This window comes from Heteronotia binoei, chromosome 2, assembly GCF_032191835.1.
Source record: "Heteronotia binoei isolate CCM8104 ecotype False Entrance Well chromosome 2, APGP_CSIRO_Hbin_v1, whole genome shotgun sequence".
Classification (NCBI taxonomy): Eukaryota; Metazoa; Chordata; class Lepidosauria; order Squamata; family Gekkonidae; genus Heteronotia; species Heteronotia binoei.
The window spans coordinates 200,512,389-200,532,874 of record NC_083224.1 but is presented as its reverse complement, the minus strand read 5'-3'; the positions used below and the strand labels follow the sequence as shown (position 1 = coordinate 200,532,874).

Below are 20,486 nucleotides of genomic sequence, written 5' to 3'. Positions count from 1 at the left end.
TGGACAAAAAAACCAGGTGCCATCAGGAGGTCCACCAGTGGGGCCAGGACACTAGAAGCCCTCCCACTGTTGCCCCCGCCCCCCAAGCACCAAGAATACAGAGCATCACTGCCCCAGACATAAGAACATAAGAGAAGCCATGTTGGATCAGGCCAATGGCCCATCCAGTCCAACACTGTGTCACACGGTGGCCAAAAAACCCAGGTGCCATCAGGAGGTCCATCAGGGGAGCCAGGACACCAGAAGCCCTCCCACTGTGCCCTCCCCCCCCCCAAAAAAGCACCAAGAATACAGAGCATCACTGCCCCAGACATAAGAACATAAGAAAAGCCATGTTGGATCAGGCCAATGGCCCATCCAGTCCAACACTCTGTGTCATACAGTGGCCAAAAAAAACAGGTGCCATCAGGAGGTCCACCAGTGGGGCCAGGACACCAGAAACCCTCCCATTGTCCCCCCTGCCACAAACTGTGTTGTCTTTCAGGTTCTCCTGGACTTTTTGCTCTTTTCTACTACAAGAGATAGACTGACACAGACACACCGTTCTTCAGTCCTGGAGCAGAAGGCAGGCAGACGCAGTATTAAACACGGTTGTTTTTTTAAAATATATATTATTCAACACAATTGCATTTTTAAAATTATCGCTTTGTATTTTAACCAAATTCCTGATTCAGAAAACAGAAGAAAGACATGTTGCTCAAGAGAAGAGAGGGGCGATGCAACCACCAAGGGAGGAGGGGGTGCGAGGCGACGGAGGCACTTGTCCCCACATGCGGGGATCTGGGGGGAGCGCAGCTTCCTGTCCCCCCATCCAGCCAGCAGGAAGCAGAGATTATAGCCGCGGAGTTCTGAACACTGCCAGTGGTCCAGGCTGTTAACATACGGGGTGGGGCGGGGGGAGGGTGTTTACAGCAAAAGGATAATGAGATCCAAAATATCTAGCTAGGTCAGGCCCAGCTAATCAGCATATTTGTTCAAAAGAGAGGCTAAAAGTTCACGGAGGGGTGGGATTTTGTTGCATCCGCAAACGCGAGAACCGGAGACATTTTACACAATGCAACATGCCTTACACATTTCTCTGGAATAATGATGGTAACAGTCCAGAAAAGCTTAATTAACATTAATTAACATTCACAGATGACTTAAGACCAAAAGCAAAGATTCAAGTAGCAGAGGATGCCCCCCAACATTTAAGGATTGTGTGTGTGGGAGAGATTGTCTAAAAAATATCAGTGCATCTGTAAGGAGGGATATTGTGGGGCTTTTTTTGTAGCAGGATGGACTATGCAGATCTTTAATCTGACCCAGGAGAACCGCCTCGACATACAAACACGCCCTCTGCTGCTCCGAGCCATTAACGGAGTCCTCTAAGGCTTCAAGCCTCGTCCATTCTCTGCGCCCGCTCCTTCAGGGAGCTTGTGTGGAAAGAGACAGGCGCTCAAAAGGGTTGCCGCGAGTCCACGTTCCTGGAGTCAGGTTGCAGGGTGTCTGCCTCCCCTCTCAGACTTGGCTCTCTCGCACACTTCTATCTTCCAAGAAACCAGTGATCCTTTGCCAATGGCAGCTGGGGTTCGTTGGGCTGGCCACACAGGGGGCTTCCTGAGGATGGTCTTCATCGGTTTGGTCCTTGGCAAAATGTACAAACACCTTCAAAGGAATGGGGGGGGGGGAGGAGGAGAGACAAGAATTGCTCTATTACAGGGGTGCCCAACGGTAGCTCTCCAGATGTTTTTTGCCTACAACTCCCATCATGCTGGCTGGGGCTGATGGGAGTTGTAGGCAAAAACATCTGGAGAGCTACCGTTGGGCACCCCTGCTCTATTATCACAAGATGTAAACGCCACCCCACCCCCAAACTTTGGACTGAACTAGTGGGTTTGGAAAACAGGCCTTGGCTTATCACACCCGGCTCAGGTTCCCCACAGACACGCAGCAGCTGTGGGGAATGTCTGTTTTTTAAAAAAAATAAAGGAGAGCTTGAGCAGCCTTCGAATGTGGCTTGGTGGGAGGAGAGCTCCAGCCACAAAATCATTGAGTCGGAAGGAGCCATAGAGGCCATCTAGCCCAACCCCCTGCTCAGTGAAGGATCAGCCTAGAACAAGGGTGTCGAACTCATTTGTTATGAGGGCCAGATCTGGCATAAATGAGACCTTGTTGGGCTGGGCCATATGTGGAGCTATGTAACATTAGGTAATAGAGATATAAACTTTATAAAAGACACAGATGCAATTAAAGATTTTTTAAAACAAACTTAACATAAAACATGCTTAAAACATTAGCACTCATTGGTCTTAAAGGTGCTCTCCCATGGGATCCAGGGAAGTGGGCAAATGAAGCTCTGGCTCTTTCCTTCCTTCCCCAGGGGACCAGGAGAGGGAGGAGCCTCAGCCAATAGAAGGAAGAGGGGTTTGGCTCAGTAGCTCTGCTGTGCGATTGAGAAAGCAAGCTCTGCCTCCCCGTCACCTCCCCAAGGGAGGAGTCTCATCCAATGGAGAAAAAAGAGACACTGCTCTTTGGCTTCTGTGTGACTGAGCAAGCCTTGCAAAGCAAGCTGTGCTGCAGAAGGAGAAGGAAGCAGATGACAGCCAGTCGCTTGGGGGCCTGACAGGAGCCTTCTGAGCGCCTGATTGTCCCCCGGGCCAAATGTTTGACACCCCTGGCCTAGAGCATCCCTGACAAGTCTTTGTCCAACCACTGCTTAAAAGATGGCCACAAAGGAGGAGCTTACCGCCTCCCTACCCAGCTGATTCCACTGTAAAGAAGTTTTTCCCTAATATCCAGCTGGTATCTTCCTGCTCTTAATTTAAACCCTCTCCTCTGCTGCCAACAGGAAGAGATCCCTGCTCTCCTCCAAGGGACAGCCCTTTAAATATTTCAAGAGAGCAATCATGTCCCCTCTCAGCCTCCTATTCTTCATGTCCCCCCCTCCCCCCCAGTCCCTCAGCCTTTCCTTGTAGGGCTATGTCTGCAGGCCCTGATCGTCTTTGTTCCTCTCTTCCCTCTAAGCTATGGGTGTCAAACATGTGGCCGGGGGTCCAAATCAGGCCCCCAGAGGGCTCCTATCAGGCCCTTGAGCACCTGGCTGTCATCTGCTTCCTTCTCCCTCTCTCTCGCTTCCTTCTGCATCACAGCTTGATTTGCCAGGCTTGCTCAATTGCATAGGAGCTACAGAGTAAAACCTCGGTTTTCTCTGTTGGCTGAGGCCCTCCTGGTCCCCTTTGCCCAGTTCCCTGGATCCCATGGGAGAAATAACAAAGAAAGCACCTTTAAGACCATCAAGTGCTGAGAAAGTCTTTGATTCAGAGAGAAGGGCGGGGTATAAATCTGCGATTCTTCTTCTATTCCTTGTAGCATCTGCAGGGACTACATGTGTTGTCCCCCCACCCCCGCTGACTTATAGCAACCCCCAGTGGGGTTTTCAAGGCACTGCAAGAGACCTTCAGAGGTGGTCGGCCATTGCCTGCCTCAGCGTCACAACCCTGGACTTCTCCGGTGTCTCCCATCTAAATGCTGACCAGGGGGGAGAGAGCAGGCCAGTCTGGGCCATCCAGGGCAGGGCAGGGCAAGGCAGTTTGGCCCTTCGCTGTATGCATAAGAAAGTAAAACACAAAAGGCAGCAAGCAGCAGAGAGTATTTAGGCAGGCCGGTTGGCCTGTCTGGAGAGCTGGGACTGCTGCAGATTTCCGGGCCTTGACTCAGCCTTCAGCAGCCATCCCAGGGTTCAGGTTCAGTAACATGCAAAACAGCTCTACGTTAATTTTGCTAGCATAAAGGCAGAAGGGGCGTTTTAGAGCCGGCAGTCTCAGGTGAGCTCTGTCCAGGTCCGTATGTAAGCACGGAACCTGGTGGAGGGGATAAAACGGGTGGCCAAACTGTGGCTCAGGAGCCACATGTGGCTCTTTCACACATATAGTGTGGCTCTCGAAGCTCCCACTGGCTGACTTGGAAAAGACATTTCTCTCTTTAAATCACTTCTCCAAGCCAAGCTATCTGGCAGCTTGGAGAATTCATTTAGAGTTAAAATTGCTTTCTTTCCACCTCTCTTCTTTCTCTCTCTCTCTCTCTCTATCTATCTATCTATCCATCCATCCATCCATCTACCATCTATCTATCCATCATCCATCCATCTACTATCTATCTATCCATCATCCATTTATCTATCTGTCATCCATCCGTCATCCATCCATCCGACATCAATCCATCCATCCGTCATCTTTCTTTCTTTCTTTCTTTCTTTCTTTCTTTCTTTCTTTCTTTCTTTCTTTCTTTCTTTCTTTCTTTCTTTCTTTCTTTCTTTCTTTCTTTCCCTTCCAGCTCTCAAACACCGGATGTTCATGTCTTGTGGCTCTCAAACATCTGATGTTTATTCTATGTGGCTCTTACATTAAGCAAGTTTGGCCACCCCTGGGATAAACTTTTTATTCCTGCAAAAGGTACTTGTCCTTGTGGTTCCAGAAATTAAGCTTGCAAATGTGGTTCTCCAAGGAAGCTGGGAACTGAGAGAGGATCCAAGCCCCCACACCCTTAAAGTAAGGCCTCCTGCCGCAGCGGCGAATCCCAGTCCTCACCTGGTCCAGGGTGGTTTGGGAGACGGAGTAGTCCTCAATGTGGTAGGTGCCCTGGTGAGCCGAGAGGATGCCAAAGATCTTGGCCAGGGAACAGCCATGGGATGGCAGTTGGTACTGGAGGGTGGAGTAGTGCTTCTCCTTGAGAACTATGCTGGGGAAGGAGTCCCGTATGAACTTCTCCAGGGGACCCAGATCTGGGTCGGTCCCAGAGACCCGGAGCACGATCGTGTATCCATCTCCAAACCTAAGGCAGAAGGGTGCAGATGGCTTCAGTAGAGAGCCAATTTGGTGTAGTGGTTAAGTGCGCAGACTCTTATCTGGGAGAACTGGGTTTGATTCCCCACTCCTCCACTTGCAGCTGCTGGAATGGTCTTGGATCAGCCATAGCTCTCGCAGAGCTGTCCTTGAAAGGGCAGCTTCTATGAGAGCTCTCTCAGCCCCATCCACCTCACAAGGTGTCTGTTGTGGGGGAGGAAGGGAAAGGAGATTGTAGGCCGCTCTGAGACTCTGTCCTTGAAAGGGCAGCTTCTGGGAGAGCCCTCTCAGCCCCACCCACCTCACATGATGTCTGTTGTGGGGGAGGAAGGGAAAGGAGATTGTAGGCCGCTCTGAGACTCTGTCTTTGAAAGGGCAGCTTCTGGGAGAGCCCTCTCATCCCCACCCACCTCACAGGTTGTCTATTGTGGGGGAGGAAGGGAAAGGAGATTGTAGGCCGCTCTGTGACTCTGGGCTTTTTCGCACTCACCTTCAGCCGGCGCGACCCCCCTCTTCACCGCGCAGGATCTGCGCGGATTTCACACTAAATGCCGCGGAGCAGCCGGAAGAGCTGGAAACTCCCGGCGCAAAAGCCGCTCAAACGTAAACCGCCAAAAAGCAGTTTCCGTTTGCGCGGCTTTTGCGACGGGAGTTTCCGGCTCTTCCGGCTGCTCCGCGGCATTTAGTGTGAAATCCGCGCAGATCCTGCGCGGTGAAGAGGGGGGTCGCGCCGGCTGAAGGTGAGTGCGAAAACGCCCTCTGTCTTTGAAAGGGCAGCTTCTGGAAGAACTCTCTCAGCACCACCAGCCTCACAGGGTGTCTGTTGAGGGGGAGGAAGGGGAAGGAGATTGTAAGCTGCTCTGAGACTCTGTCCTTGAAAGGGCAGCTTCTGGGAGAGCTCTCTCAGCCCTACCTGCCTCACAGGGTGTCTGTTATGGGGAAGGAAGGGAAAGGATATTGTAGGCCACTCTGAGCCTCTGTCCTTGAAAGGGCAGCTTCTGGGAGAGCTCTCTCAGCCCCACCTGCCTCACAGGGTGTCTGTTGTGGGGGAGGAAGGGGAAGGCGATTGTAGGCCGCTCTGAGACTCTGTCCTTGAAAGGGCAGCTTCTGGGAGAGCTCTCTCAGCCCCACCTGTCTCACAGGGTATCTGTTTTGGGGGAGGAAGGGGAAGGAAATTGTAGGCCGATCTGAGCCTGTGTCCTTGAAAGGGCAGCTTCTGGGAGAGCTCTCTCAGCCCCACTCGCCTCACGGGGTGTCTGTTGTGCGGGAGGAAGGGAAAGGAGATTGTAGGCTGCTCTGAGACTCTGTCCCTTAAAGGGCAGCTTCTGGGAGAGCTCTCTCAGCCCCACCTACCTCACAGGGTGTGTGTTTCGGGGGAGGAAGGGAAAGGAGATTGTAGGCTGCTCTGGGACTCTGTCCCTTAAAGGGCAGCTTCTGGGAGAGCTCTCTCAGCCCCACCTACCTCACAGGGTGTCTGTTGTGGGGGAGGAAGGGAAAGGAGATTGTAGGCCGCTCTGAGACTCTGTCCTTGAAAGGGCAGCTTCTGGGTGAGCTCTCTCAGCCCCACCTGTCTCACGGGGTGTCTGTTGTGGGGGAGGAAGGGAAAGGAGATTGTAGGCTGCTCTGAGACTCTGTCCCTGAAAGGGCAGCTTCTGGGAGAGCTCTCTCAGCCCCACCCACCTCACAGGGTGTTTGTTGTGGGGGGAGAAGACATAGGAGATTGTAAGCCGCTCTGAGTCTCTGATTCAGAGAGCAGGGTGGGGTATAAATCTGCAGTCGTCTTTTTTTCAAGAAATGTGCTTTGAGGATCATGTCCTACCCCTCTGCGCAGACACAGGTGGAGTCTTCTGCCCACTGAATTTTCTTATTTATTTTATTTATAATTTAGATTTATATACCCCCCTTCTCTGAGCTCCGGGCGACTGACACCATAAACTGTACAATCTAGAATCCAATAGCTAAGAATAACATCAGATGGTGCTAAAGCCATTGTACCGCATGTACGACTGTCTGGCAATCAGAAAACGCAGAGTGGGGGGAGGGGAAGGGAAGGGAGTGCCAGGTAAGGTGGCACCCACTGTTGTCCTCAACCAAAGGCCTAGCGGAACCTCCCTGGAACTGCACAAGGTCCCACAGAGCGTGGATGCAGCCAGGCAGAGAGTTCCACCAGGTCGGGGCCAACGTTGAAAAGGCCCTGGCTCTGGTCGAGGACAGCCAGACGTCTTCGGGGCTAGAGATCACCAGGAATTGTAGGTCCCTTTGCGTAGCGGGGCAACAGGATACCACCCAACATCACAGCAGCATGACAAATCTGGAAGAACAGGGCAACGAATCAAAATTGAGCTCACTGACAAGCACTGAGTCTTGGAAGGGACCTGTCCTCTCCCACCAGCAGCCCCACTCCAGTTTGGAGCAGACATCAGCTCTGGAAAGCACTGACTGGCTAGTGCCGGGGATGTTACTGAGGCCTAAACCCTCCCCACCGTCTGACCCTTATTTGAAATAAGATAATACTTCTTTGAAGTAAGGTAATCAAGCTCCTGCTTCGAATGGCTAAGGGATTTGGGAACGTTCAGTCTGGAGAAGAGGAGAGTTCATCTAGTTTGGCCCTCATGAGACTATTGAGAAGGAGGAGAAGGAGAAGGAAAAGAAAAATTGGATTTATACCCTGCCCTTCACTACCTGAGGGAATAGACTCAGAATCATAGAGTTGGAAGGGACCTCCAGGGTCATCTAGTCCAAGCCCCTGCATAATGGAGGAAACTCACAAACACCTCTCCCTAAATTCACAGGATCTTCCTTGTGTCAGATGGCCATCTAGCCTTTGTTTAAAAACCTCCAAGGAAGGAGAGCCCACCACCTCCCGAGGAAGTCTGTTCCACTGAGGAATCGCTCAAACAGTCAGGAAGTTCTTCCTAATGTTGAGCTGGAAACTCTTTTGATTTAATTTCAACCCATTGGTTCTGGTCCTACCTTCCGGGGCCACAGAAAACAATTCCACCCCATCCTGTATATGACAGCCCTTCAAGTACTTGAAGATGGTGATCAGATCACCTCTCAGTCGCTTCCTCTCCTCTCTCAGAGAGCTTTTCAGAGGCACCGTGGCGTAGTGGCTAAGAGCATCAGACTAGCATTTGAGAGGTTTGAATCTCCTCTCAAGCCACAGAAGATCTTTGGCGACCTTGGGCCAGTTGCAGCCTCTCAGCCTAGTTTTCCCCAAAGGGTTGTTTGCGAGGATAAAACGGAGGAGAGGAAAAAGATGTGAGCTACTTTGGGTCCCCCTGCTGGGGAGAAAGATGGCGTAAAAAGGAATTCAATAATAACTAGTACACAGAATAAATACCTGTTCTTCAGGTGCTGCACGCTCCCCAGGCATCGGAAACGGCCGTTCACCATGATGGCCATTCTGGTACAGAGCGCCTCACACTCCTCCATGCTGCCAGGGGAGAATGGAAAAGATCCGAAGGGAATTAAAAACAGGCACGGCTCACCTCTTTTCATTCCCCCTCCCCCCAATATCTTCCTTTCCCCCCCTCAAGCCAGCGCCCGCGAACCTAATTCCCAGATGAGAGCCGGGAGGGAGGTGATAAGTAGCAAGACCAAGTAAACGGCCTAGAAGGCAACAGTCAGTCATCATGAAAAGACCAGAGATGAGTCCACGCTATTATTTCATTTATTTACTTGTGTTATATTTATATCCTGCCCATTCTATGCATTCTATTAAGAGCCCCATGGTGCAGAGTGTTAAAGCTGCAGTACTGCAATCCTAAGCTCTGCTCATGACCTGAGTTCGATCCCTGGTGGATGCTGGGTTTTCAGGTAGCCGGCTCCAGGTTGACTCAGCCTTCCATCCTTCCGAGGTCAGTCAAATGAGCACCCAGCTTGCTAGGGGAAAAGTGTAGATGACTGGGGAAGGCAATGGCAAACCACCCCGTAAAAAGTCTGCCGTGAAAATAGTTGGATAGGTGTTGGAAATGTAAAAACATGAACGTTCTTTCTTTCATATGTGGTGGACTTGTGGAAAAGCGAAGGAGTATTGGAAGATGATACAACAAGAAATCTCCAAAATTTTGGGTTACGACCTCAAGAAAACTGCAGAGACTTTTTTGCTTGGATTACAATTAGAAAAATTTCCAAAGGAAGACAGGACTTTAATTTGGTATTTGCTCTCAGCTGCTAGGACATTGTATGCGCAGCTTTGGAAACAAGGAACAATACCAGAGAAATGGGATTGGACTGTGAAAGTTTTATCGTGGAGTGAGATGGACAAATTAACTAAAACTTTAAGAGACTATGACTTAGACTTATTCAAAAAGGAGTGGAAGAAATTCAAAGGATATACGGAGAAAGAGTGGAACGTAAAAAGACATTGGACAATTTTTTAGTATTAATCAAAAGTATTACATTTTGATAGATTCGTGGTACCTTCAGAATTAACTGCAAATTTATAACTTCGGGGAAGTCAATATTGGAGGGAGGGGGGGTGAAATATCATATGGTTTAGTATAAGAAAAAGATAATTAAATATTGTAACCATGTGTTATTAATAAATTGTTAAAACACAAAAGTCTGCTGTGAAAACGTTGTGAAAGCAACGTCACCCCGGAGTCGGAAATGACTGGTGCTTGCACAGGGGACCTTTCTTTTCCATTCTATGCAAACTCAAGGCGGCTAACAACATAAGATACACAATAAACAATAAGCAATATTACAACAATAAAACAATCAGATAAAATTGCATCTATTCAGGCAGATCATGTAATATTTTCTTTTCTCAACACGTAAAGATCCTCGCCAGTTAGTAATAAAGGCGCGATACACCCAGATGCGGTGGCCGCCCTCTCCTGTGAGATGTTCTATGCCATCTGAAACAGTTCAATCTTGCAGGCCCTGCGGAACTGTGATAAGTCCCGCAGGGCCCTGATGGCTTCTGGGAGGGGGTTCCAGAGTATTGGGGCTGCAGCCGAGAAGGCTCCTGTTCTGATGGAACTAAGTCTAGCCACTTGCAGCCCAGGGACAGCCAAAAAAACTTTGAGAACTTGATTGAAGTGCTCTCTGGGGAACATGCGGGGCAGGGTGGTCCCGCAGATAGGTAGGTCCTAGGCCAGATAGGGCTTTGAAGGTTAATACCAGGATCTTGAAACGGATTCGGCACGCAACAGGCAGCCAGTGCAGCGCTCTCAGCACAGGCTGAATGTGCTCCTGCCGGGGAAGCCCCATTAGCAGCCTGGCTGCAGCATTCTGCACCAGCTGCAGCTTCCGAATCTGAGTCAAGGGCAGCCCCACGTAGAGCGTTCTGGCAATCAATTCTCGAGGTGAGCAAGGCGTGGATCGCTGCACTCAAGGTAGGGGACCAACTGCCGAGTTTGCTGAAGATGGTAGAAAGCGGCTCTAGCAGTGGCTGCTACTTGGGCCTCCATTGTTGAGGAGGACTCCAGGAGCACTCCCAGGCTCTTAGCCCTTGGCACTGGTGTCAGTGGCGCCCCATCGGAAGTTGGTAAAGGGATCATCCTTCCTGGGCCGCTGCGACCCAGGTAGAGAACCTCCGTCATTGTCGGATTCAGCTTTAACCGGCTCAGTCTGAGCCATGATACCATCAATAGATAGAGCTGGGTGTCATCCGCATACTGATGAGAACCCAGCCCATACCTCCTGACCATCTGGGCAAGGGGGCACCCAGAACTAGTGCTGTGATGAATAATTGAGAGCTTTTTGATGTTGAAGATGATAGTGGATTTATACCCCGCCCTTCTCTCTGAATCAGAGACTCAGAGTGGCTTAAAATCTGCTATATCTTCTCCCCCCACAACAGACACCCTGTGAGATGGGTGGGACTGAGAGAGCTCTCCCAGAAGCTGCCCTTTCAAGGACAGAGGCTCAGAGTGGCCTACAATCTCCTTTCCCTTCCTCTCCACAACAGACACCCTGTGAGGCGGGTGGGGCTGAGAGAGTTCTCCCAGAAGCTGCCCTTTCAAGGACAGAGTCTCAGAGCGGCCTACAATCTCCTTTCCCTTCCTCCCCCACAACAGACACCCTGTGAGGTGGGTGGGGCTGAGAGAGCTCTCCCAGAAGCTGCCCTTTCAAGGACAGAGTCTCAGAGGGGCTCACAATCTCCTATATCTTCTCCCCCCACAACAGATACCCTGTGAGGTGGGTGGGGCTAAGAGGACTCTCACAGCAGCTGCTCTTTCAAGGACAACCTCTGTCAGAGCTATGGCTGACCCAAGGCCATTCCAACAGGCGCAAGTGGAGGATTGGGGACTCAAACCCAGTTATCCCAGATAAAAGTCCACGCACTTAACCACTACACCAAAGGCGGAATGAAAAATGTTTGCACAAAACGGAGTGAAAAAATTATGAAGCACCGGTTCCAATCTACTTACAGCTACTTACAGCCTGCGAGTGCTACCTGGTCTATTTCATCACCAACTGGAAGCTGGAAACGCGGGCTTTTTGCCTAAGAATTGGAGTGATGGTTCCAGAATGAGCTAATTACAAACTTATGGGAATGTAGCTTTAAGGACTTTCAGAAAATTGCTGTGTACTTTGTAACATATTGTATGGATAGTGTATGAAGCTACTGGAAAATTGATCAATATTTATTTGACTTATTCTATGAATCTAATAGAATCTAGTTTGTAATATATGCAAGTAGTCTTTAAGACTTATATGAAAGGTATGCATGAGTAGCACCATCAGAGACTTTGCCATGTAGCTACCTGGAGAATTTGTAACAGAATTTTGGAGAGCAGTTTTGACTTATGGAAATACGGACTTGGGAATATGTTTGTATATTTTTGTTGATAGATCCCAGTAGGCAAGCTGTGTTGGTCTGAAGCAATAGAACAAAGCAGTAGACAAGTGCTCCTTTAAGACCAACTAAGTTTTATTCAGAATGTAAGCTTTCGTATGCTCTTAAGCAGACATCAGACAAAATGGGAATGGAAGCAGCAAATCTTAATATAAGTGGGCAGTGTAGAATCATGGGAATGTTTTTAGCAGATTAAAAGAATCGCAAATAGGGATCTGTGTTTGTTAGTGTTAAGACAAAGCAGGGCTGAAACAACACTGGAGGGCGATAAAAAGCAGCCTGCTGTTGTGGGTGCGAAGTGCCATAAATCCAGGTAACATTCTGGCTTTGCTAGTTTAAATAGAGGACAGGGGTTCTCAAGAGATTATAACATCCATTATAGTTTGCCATTAGAAAAAAAGGAAGACATTAAAATACAGTGGAGGATGGGTTGGTATATGCAATAAGACAAACAGCCAATATCCCCCATTTGAGTATGTCAGTACAAAAAAACGAAACCCAAATATTCTGATACGCTGCTCTAAAAGAGAATTAATATAAGTTAGCCATTAGAAAATCAGGGTACATTAAAGTGTAGTGGAAGGTGGTTTAGTATATGTAATGAGACAATATTTTTGTTGTTTGTAATTTCTAATTGTACTATTGATAGTTCATTGCTTACTGTGTATCTTGATACTTTTGGATACTGTATGAGAGGGGTCTGTTTGATACTATTACATGGTAAAGTATTATTGGGACCTCGGCCAGTTCCGCAGGGCCTGCAAGACCGCCCTTTTTAGGCAAGCTTATAACGACACTGACTGCTGAGTTGCCTGGTGTAAGAACCGCCATCTATAAGACTACCTAAACTGGCAGAACCAGCGCCATAACAGCTCAATCGCTGCCAGATACACTCATATATATCTAGGCTAACGAAAATCATGTATTTTAACTTAACTGACTGGTTTTTATGCTTAATTTTAATTGTTAAATTTAAAGTTTTATCATTTATGTTAATGTCTAAGTTGTTGTTAGCCGCCCTGAGCCGCCTAGGCGGGGAGGGCGGGATAGAAATAAAAGTTATTATTATATTATTATTATTATTATTGAAGACTGGAAAGGACTATTTACTAGGGGTTTCCTTTGCTTGGGCTGCAAAAAGTCTCAGAGAGAGCATCACCCCCTGCCCAGGTGAGCCCACGGGGTTCTGCTCTCACCTGTGCGACGTGAGCACCACAGACCTGCCATCCTTGATCACGCCCAGGATGCAGTTCCACAGGAAACGCTTGGCTCGTGGATCCATCCCAGTCGTTGGTTCATCCTGGAAGTCAAAGCCGCCCCGTGGAAAGAGAAGATTCAGTCTGCAAGGGGCCCCATAGGCAGGAGGAAGGCCCGCCCCCAAACTCTGCCCTGCACATGATGTCACTGACCAGGAAGATGACAGGCGGTGCTCCGATGAGGGCGATGGCTGTGGACAGCTTGCGCTTGTTCCCCCCGCTGTACCGGCCAGCGGGTCTGTCTGCATACTGCGTTAGGCCAAGAGTGGATAACCCCCACTGAACCACCTGGACCAAGGCGGAACAAGGAACATGGCAGGGTGAGGAGGACACACAAGAAGCTCTGCAGGATCACTCACAACTTTGGGATGCAAAGGCCAAAACCACCCAACCATGGCTGATCCTCCAAGGCAGAGGTCCCGAACCCCCGGGCAGTGGACGGGTACCAGTCTGTGGCCTGTTAGCAACCAGGCCAGGAGTTGTGCAATTATTTCATTATATATTACAATGTAATAATAATAATAAGACAATGACATTGGATTTATATCCTGCCCTCCACTTCGAATTTCAGAGTCTCAGTGCGGCCTACAATCTCCTTTCCCTTTCTCCCTCACAACAGACACCCTGTGAGGTACGTGGGGCTGAGAGAGCTCTGACAGAAGCTGCCCTTTCAAGGACAGAGTCTCAGAGCGGCCTACAATCTCCTTTCCCTTCCTCCCCCCACAACAGACACCCTATGAGGTGCGTGGGACTGAGAGAGCTCTCCCAGAAGCTACCCTTTCAAGGACAGAGGCTCAGAGTGGCCTACAATCTCCTTTCCCTTCCTCCCCAACAGACACCCTGTGAGGCGGGTGGGGCTGAGAGAGCTCTTCCAGAAGCTGCCCTTTCAAGGACAGAGGCTCACAGTGGCCTACAATCTCCTTTCCCTTACTCCCCCACAACAGCCACCCTGTGAGTTGGGTGGGGCTGAGAGAGCTCTCCCAGAAGCTGCCCTTTCAAGGACAGAGAGAGCGGCCTACAATCTCCTTTCCCTTCCTCCCCCACAACAGACACCCTTTGAGGCGGGTGGGACTGAGAGAGCTCTCCCAGAAGCTGCCCTTCCAAGGACAACTCCTGCGAGAGCTATGGCTGACCCAAGGCCATTGCAGCAGCTGTAAGTGAAGGAGTGGGGAATCAAACCCGGTTCTCCCAGATAAGAGTCTGCAAACTTAACCACCACACCAAATTAATAGAAATAAAGTGCACAACTGTATCATTTTCTAACCATCGCACTCCCCGCCCCCCTGGCCTGTGCTGCTGAGGCAAGGGCAGCGCCGCTCTTTCAGCTGGTTGCTTGCCGCTGCTGCCGAGGTTTTCCCTGTCGATCACAGCCCCTTCCCCAGCCTTAAAATGGTGGAAATGGGAGGTAGAGGAATAAATGGGGGGAGAAGGAGGAGGCACCGTGGGAGGGGAGGTAGAATTGGGTGCCCCCACCCTGCTGGCCCTGGGGCCAGATAGGTTGGGGGGCACTGTATTAGAGTAACCAGCTGAAGTCTGAAAGACCAGAAATGAAGGTGCAGGACAAACTTCCTGCGGCAGGGAGTTCCACAATTTGAGGGGAGCCACCACTGAAAAAGGCCCTGCTTCGCATACTTCAGCTCTTTCACCCAGTCACTAAATGGAGGACTGGACCACCCTTAACATGTGCAGACTGCCCTCTGGTCCTCACTGCAACTGGACTTCAGTACCAATGTTTTCCAGCACCTGCTTGCTCCAGATAGAAAACCATGCTCTTACCCTGGGAATTGCGCTGTCTGGGACCCCACGCAGGCGGCAGTAGAACTGGAGGTGTTCGCGACCCGTAAGAAGGTTATTAATGGCGTCGAACTGAGGACAGTAGCCCATGTTTTGGTGGACGGACTGCAGATCGGTCAGCACGCTGTGCAATGAGAGCGGAGGGGCAGGGAGAAGACAGCCAGGGCAGGAGAGTTTGTGAACGAAAGATCCACAAAGAGGACTGATCTAAATAGGGAGGCGGAACAGAGCAGGAGTCCCCAACACAGTGCCCACGAGCGCCAGGGCACCTGCCAATGTCTTTCCTGGCGCCCGCTAACATTCTGTAGAAAGTGGGTGTGGGCAGATGGGGCTTTTGCCCAGGGAGGGTTCTGATCAGCTCTCTAGATCTTCAAGAAGTTGCTTTGGGAACAGCTGCTGCCACAGCACGAGGATCTTCACCATGTGACTGAAGGTACACCATGTGTATGCAAGAAAATATTTAAACACTAAACATCTTCATTTTAAAAAGTATCCTGGAATCATAGAGCAGGAAGGGACCTCTAGGTTCATCTAGCCCAACCTCTGCATAAAGCAGGAAATTTACAAATACCTCCCCCCCCCACACACAAACACATTCACCCCCCAGTGAACCCTGCTTCATGCCCAGAAGAGGGCACAAAACCTCCAAGGGCACAAAACCTCCATGGTCTTTGTGAGTTTCCTGCACTGTGCAGGGGGTTGGACTAGATGACCCTGGAGGTCCCTTCCAACTCTATGATCCTATGACCCCTGGCCAAATATTGCTTCCTGACCCCAAAGAGTTACATGGAGCTTCTGCTGAAATGTTGAAGAGTCCCTGTTGGAGTGACGCATCATCTCTCACCCTGACATTTTGTGGTTGGAGCCACCTCCTGCAGCAGTCAAGGTGCCAACCTCCAGGTGAGGCCTGGAATCCTACCAGAATTATAACTGTTTTCCAGACTGCAGAGATCCGTTCCCTTGGAGAAAATGGCAGCTTCAGAGGGGGGATGATGGCGGTTCAGCCTTACTGAGCTCTCTCCCCTCCCCAGCTCCACCCTACCAAGAGTCTGCTCCCAAATCTCCCAGCCCACAGCTGGCCGCCATGTGGAAGCCATTTGGTGCTTGTGGCCACAACTCTATCAAAATTCCCCAGGTGTCTGCAGTTTCAAAAACGCTGGGGACCTCTGGAAGACAAAACAATCCATTCATTCATTTCTTTTTGCAGGGAGGGTGGTTTAAAAATAATATGATAGAGGTTTACAAGATTATGCATGGGATGGAGAAAGTAGAGAAAGAAGTCCTTTTCTCCCTTTCTCACAAGACAAGAACTCGTGGGCATTCGATGAAATTGCTGAGCAGTCGGGTTAAAACGGATAGAAGGAAGTCCTTCTTCACCCAAAGGGTGATTAACATGTGGAATTCACTGCCACAGGAGGTGGTGGCGGCCACAAGCATAGCCACCTTCAAGAAGGGGTTAGATATAAATATGGAGCACAGGTCCATCAGTGGCTATTAGCCACAGTGTGTGTGTGTGTGTGTGTGTGTGTATAATTTTTTTGGCCACTGTGTGACACAGAGTGTTGGACTGGATGGGCCATTGGCCTGATCCAACATGGCTTCTCTTATGTTCTTATGTTAATAATAGTAAAAATAGGGAAACTATTCTGAAACTCAATCTTTCGAAACCCAGTCTTCCAGATCCACTCCATTCTGTCCATGGGGCAGAAACTCCACTTACCTATACCCTTTCAGAAATGCTTCTCCCATGGTCACCTCTGTGTCCCCAGTCAGCATTTTGAAAGTTGTTGTCTTCCCGGCGCCGTTCACACCCAGAAGGCCAAAGCACTGCAGAGGGGGAATCGAAGAGCTACAAGTTTGAAGGCAAACTCTCCCCTCTCCCCGACATCACACAACCATCCCATTGGGTTTCTCAGGGAGTGACGAGATGGACCAGATGGGACCCCCACCTCTTGTTCCACTCAAGCAGAGCGGCCATGATGAGCTTTGTGGCACCTTAAAGACTGACACATGTCTTGGGAAGGAAGGCTCTGCAGGCCGCAGCCCATTTTGTCCAATGCACCCAGGCAAATTCAGCTGCTTCCATGCTAGCTTTTGCAAGGCATGCATCTCTTTCCCACAATCCACTGCAAGCAGAACCGCAACCCAGAACCGGACTCGGAATAGTGCCATGTTCCCAATTCCCACCGTGGATGGCCCAGGCGAGTCTGATCTCATCAAATCTCAGAAGCTAAGCAGCATGTCTCTCTCTCTTTAGAGAGCCAGTTTGGTGTAGTAGTTAAGAACTGGGTTTGATTCCCCACTCCTCCCCTTGCAGCTGCTGGAACGGCCTTGGGTCAGCCAGAGCTCTCGTAAGAGTTGCCCTTGAAAGGGCAGCTTCTGTGAAAGCTCTCTCAGCCCCAGTTTCAGTTTATTTCAATTTATATCCCGCCCTTCCCACCGAAGCGGCTCAGGGCGGCTCACAACATATAAAATCTAACATAAAGTTTGGCTTTAAAATACATCAATGGCTTTAAAAATACATCAACTTAGACAATTTAAAACAGTGAAATAATAAAACGTATAGAACAAGCGATCTGCTAAAATGCTACACTACAACCTTCCATAAAGTTTCCAATGTCAGTTAGTTATAGGCCAGCCGGAAGAGGGCTGTCTTGCAGGCCCTGCGGAACTGCCCAAGGTCCCGCAGGGCCCTCACTCCTTCCGGCAGCTGGTTCCACCAGAAAGGCGCCATTACCGAAAAGGCCCTGTCCCTGGTGGATTTCAGACGGGCCTCCTGTTGTGGGAGGGTGTCTGTTGTGGGAGGAGAAGATAAAAGCGATTGTAAGCTGCTCTGAGTCTCTGATTCAGAGAGAAGGGCCGGGTATAAATCTACAGTCTTCTTCTTCTTTAGTACTTGGATGGGAGGCCACTGAGGAAGCCCAGGGTCGCTGTGCAGAGGCAGGCAATGGCTAGCCACCTTGGAACCTCTGCCTGACCGGGATGGCCCAGGCTAGCCTGATCTTGTCAGATCTTGGAAGCGAAGCAGGGCCAGCCCTGGGTAGCCCTTGGATGGGAGACCACCATGGAAGTCCAGAGTTGCTCTGCAGAGGCAGGCAAGGGCAAACCACCTCTGAACGTCTCTTGTCTTTAAAACCCTCTGGGGTTGCCGTGGGTCAGCTGTAACTAGGCAAAAAAAGGGGGGGGGTCGTTTGGTGCAAGGCTTACCTCTCCTGGAGGAATTCCCACACATAAGCGATCCACGGCTGGTTTTCTGTTCATCCGGTAAACCTGGAGACAGGATAACCCAGCTGATCAACTGGAAACTGACACCCCCCCCCTTTGCTCCATTCCTCTTGGTGTCAAGTCTGCTTCAACTCTGGTCAAGTCTGTATTCCATCTTTGGTTCAGGGGGAAGCATTCTGGGTAAAAGCCACACTGTATGCCAATGCTGCTAGCTCGAACTTTCCTCGCCTCCCTCCCTTCCTTTTGTTATGTAGTTTTGCTTTGAAATGGGAATATGCGAAAGACATTGTGGTGCCTTCTCAGGCTGGGCACCGGGGGAGGCTTCTCGCCCAAGGCCAACAGGCCTGAGAACGAAATTGTAACATCAATGTGTGAATGTGCCCTGCATAGTACCCCCTCCCTAAAGAATCCCTTTGAAGTATACCTTATATGATTACACTTTGCTGTATGTTCCTTAGTCTTCCAATCTCTCGGAGTAGTTGAGAACAATGATATCAATAAACTAGAAACTTTTATCAAGAAGGTCTCGTTTTGAATCAGCCGACTTGACACTTGGGAGCACTCGAAGGCATGAAGCTGCTTCCTGCTGAACCAGACCACTGGTTCCCCCAGGCTTCCTCTTGGGAGCACTCGAAGGCATGAAGCTGCTTCCTGCTGAACCAGACCACTGGTTCCCCCAGGCTAGGATCGCCTGCTCAGACTGGCAGCTGCTCCGCAGGGTCTTAGTGCTTCCACAGCACTTTCGACCCAGGCCTTCTAACTGGGGAGGCTGGGGACAGAACCGGGCACCTTCTGCATGTCGAGCGGATGTTTTACCACTGAGCTGCAGCCCCTCCCCAACATAAAGCCCTGGATTAAAGCCTGCCAAGCAGAACAGACAAGCGAGACGGCTGTGCCAAGCGCATGTTTCTGAGGCCTGCCACTCTACTGAGACCGATGCAAAATAGGGCTTCAGCATCAAATTAGACTGATAAATACAACCCTTGAAAAAATGGGAGCACAACGAGTCTCCAAATTTCATATAAACATTTTACACACTTTTAAATCTATAACAATGTTTGTTTGATCACTGACCATAAACGAACATATGAAGCCGCCTTATACTGAATCATATCCTCGGTCCATCAAAGTCAGTATTGCCTACTCAGACTGGCAGCGGCTCTCCAGGGTGAGAGCCAGTTTGGCATAGTGGTTAAGTGAGCGGACTCTTATCTGCAAAAGCCGGGTCTGATTCCCCACTCCTCCACTTGCACCTGCTAGCATGGCCTTGGGTCAGCCATAGCTTTCACAGGAATTGTCCTTGAAAGGGCAGCTTCTGGGAGAGCCCTCTCAGCCCCACCCACCTCACAGGGTGTCTGTTGTGGGGGGAGAAGATATAGGAGATTGTAGGCCGCTCTGAGTCTCTGATTCAGAGAGAAGGAAGGGGTATAAACCTGCAGTCTTCTTTTTCTTCAGGGTCTCAAGCTGAGGTTTTTCACACCTACTTGCCTGGATCCTTTTTAGTTGGAGATGCTGGGGATTGAACCTGGGACCTTCCGCTTACCAAGCAGATGCTCTACCACTGAGCCACTGTCCCTCCCCTTTATTCACATCCCCATTATTGACATCCATGCAATAACAGAACACGGTTCCATGAGAAACCCTCTTCTTGAAAAAAGTAAAAGAGTGACACTCCCTTCTCTCTTATTGTCCTTGCTGGAGCTTTTAGCATTCGCTCTTTCTTGTTCCCACGGTGAACTTTACAAAGCAATCCAACGGTCCCACAGGAACCGACAATGTTCATTCAACAGGTAAGTCACTTCCACAGGTACAGATGAAGGCTGAAATCTACAGCAAACAAATGGGCATGCCTTCCCGTAACAGGCAGTTTCGGTACAAACCTAAAGCCTTTAGGAACGGAAAGAAGAGAAAGGTAGCAAGACAAAGCGTAGATCCATGTAAAATTTATTCCTGAGGCTATGAATAAGGATTCAAATTGTAAAATGCTGAGAAAATCGTACCGAAACTGCCTGTTACCAGAAGTTATGTCCATTTGTTGCCCTGGCTCTGTTCGCTAGACAACCTTAATCTTATCCTCTGATCAGGTTTAAAAATACAGAAAACAGCCAAGCCCACCACCAGCGAGATCACCTTTGTCAGGTCCTGGAGCACCAAAACATCTTCCCGGTGCATCCCGTTCATAACCCTCTTCCGTTCTTTGGCCACGTCCTCATCTTCCTCAGCCAGTGGAGGGAGCTTGACTGGAAAAGGCCTTGGGAGAGAAGAGAACGGGTCAGTGCCTGGTGCCTTCCTCTATCTGCTGATGTCCATGTTTGACAGAGCCAGTTTGGTGTAGTGGTTAAGTGTGTGGACTCTTATCTGGGAGAACCGAGTCTGATTCCCCACTCCTCCACTTGCACCTTCTGGAATGGCCTTGGGTTAGCCATAGCTCTGGCAGAGGTTGTCCTTGAAAGGGCAGCTGCTGTGAGAGCTCTCTCAGCCCCATCTGCCTCACAAGGTGTCTGTTGTGCAGGAGGAAGGGAAAGGAGATTGTAAGCCACTCTGAGACTCTGTCAAAAAAAAGGGCAGCTTCTGTGA

General features: G+C 49.8%; 1 protein-coding gene across 1 annotated transcript in view; it reads right to left on the bottom strand.

Annotated features, from left to right (window-relative positions):
* The window catches only part of LOC132567472 (phospholipid-transporting ATPase ABCA1-like), a 146,893-nt gene that overhangs the window by 8,707 nt on the left and 117,700 nt on the right, over positions 1 to 20,486 (bottom strand). Inside the window, exons 41-49 of the mRNA XM_060233147.1 lie at positions 20,040 to 20,160; positions 17,892 to 17,954; positions 16,405 to 16,511; positions 14,667 to 14,808; positions 13,044 to 13,178; positions 12,831 to 12,934; positions 8,167 to 8,259; positions 4,569 to 4,812; positions 1,507 to 1,647 (exon numbers count right to left, since the gene is read on the bottom strand). Coding sequence (XP_060089130.1) covers positions 1,507 to 1,647; positions 4,569 to 4,812; positions 8,167 to 8,259; positions 12,831 to 12,934; positions 13,044 to 13,178; positions 14,667 to 14,808; positions 16,405 to 16,511; positions 17,892 to 17,954; positions 20,040 to 20,160 — 1,150 coding nt within the window. The remainder of the gene's footprint in view (positions 1 to 1,506; positions 1,648 to 4,568; positions 4,813 to 8,166; positions 8,260 to 12,830; positions 12,935 to 13,043; positions 13,179 to 14,666; positions 14,809 to 16,404; positions 16,512 to 17,891; positions 17,955 to 20,039; positions 20,161 to 20,486) is intronic.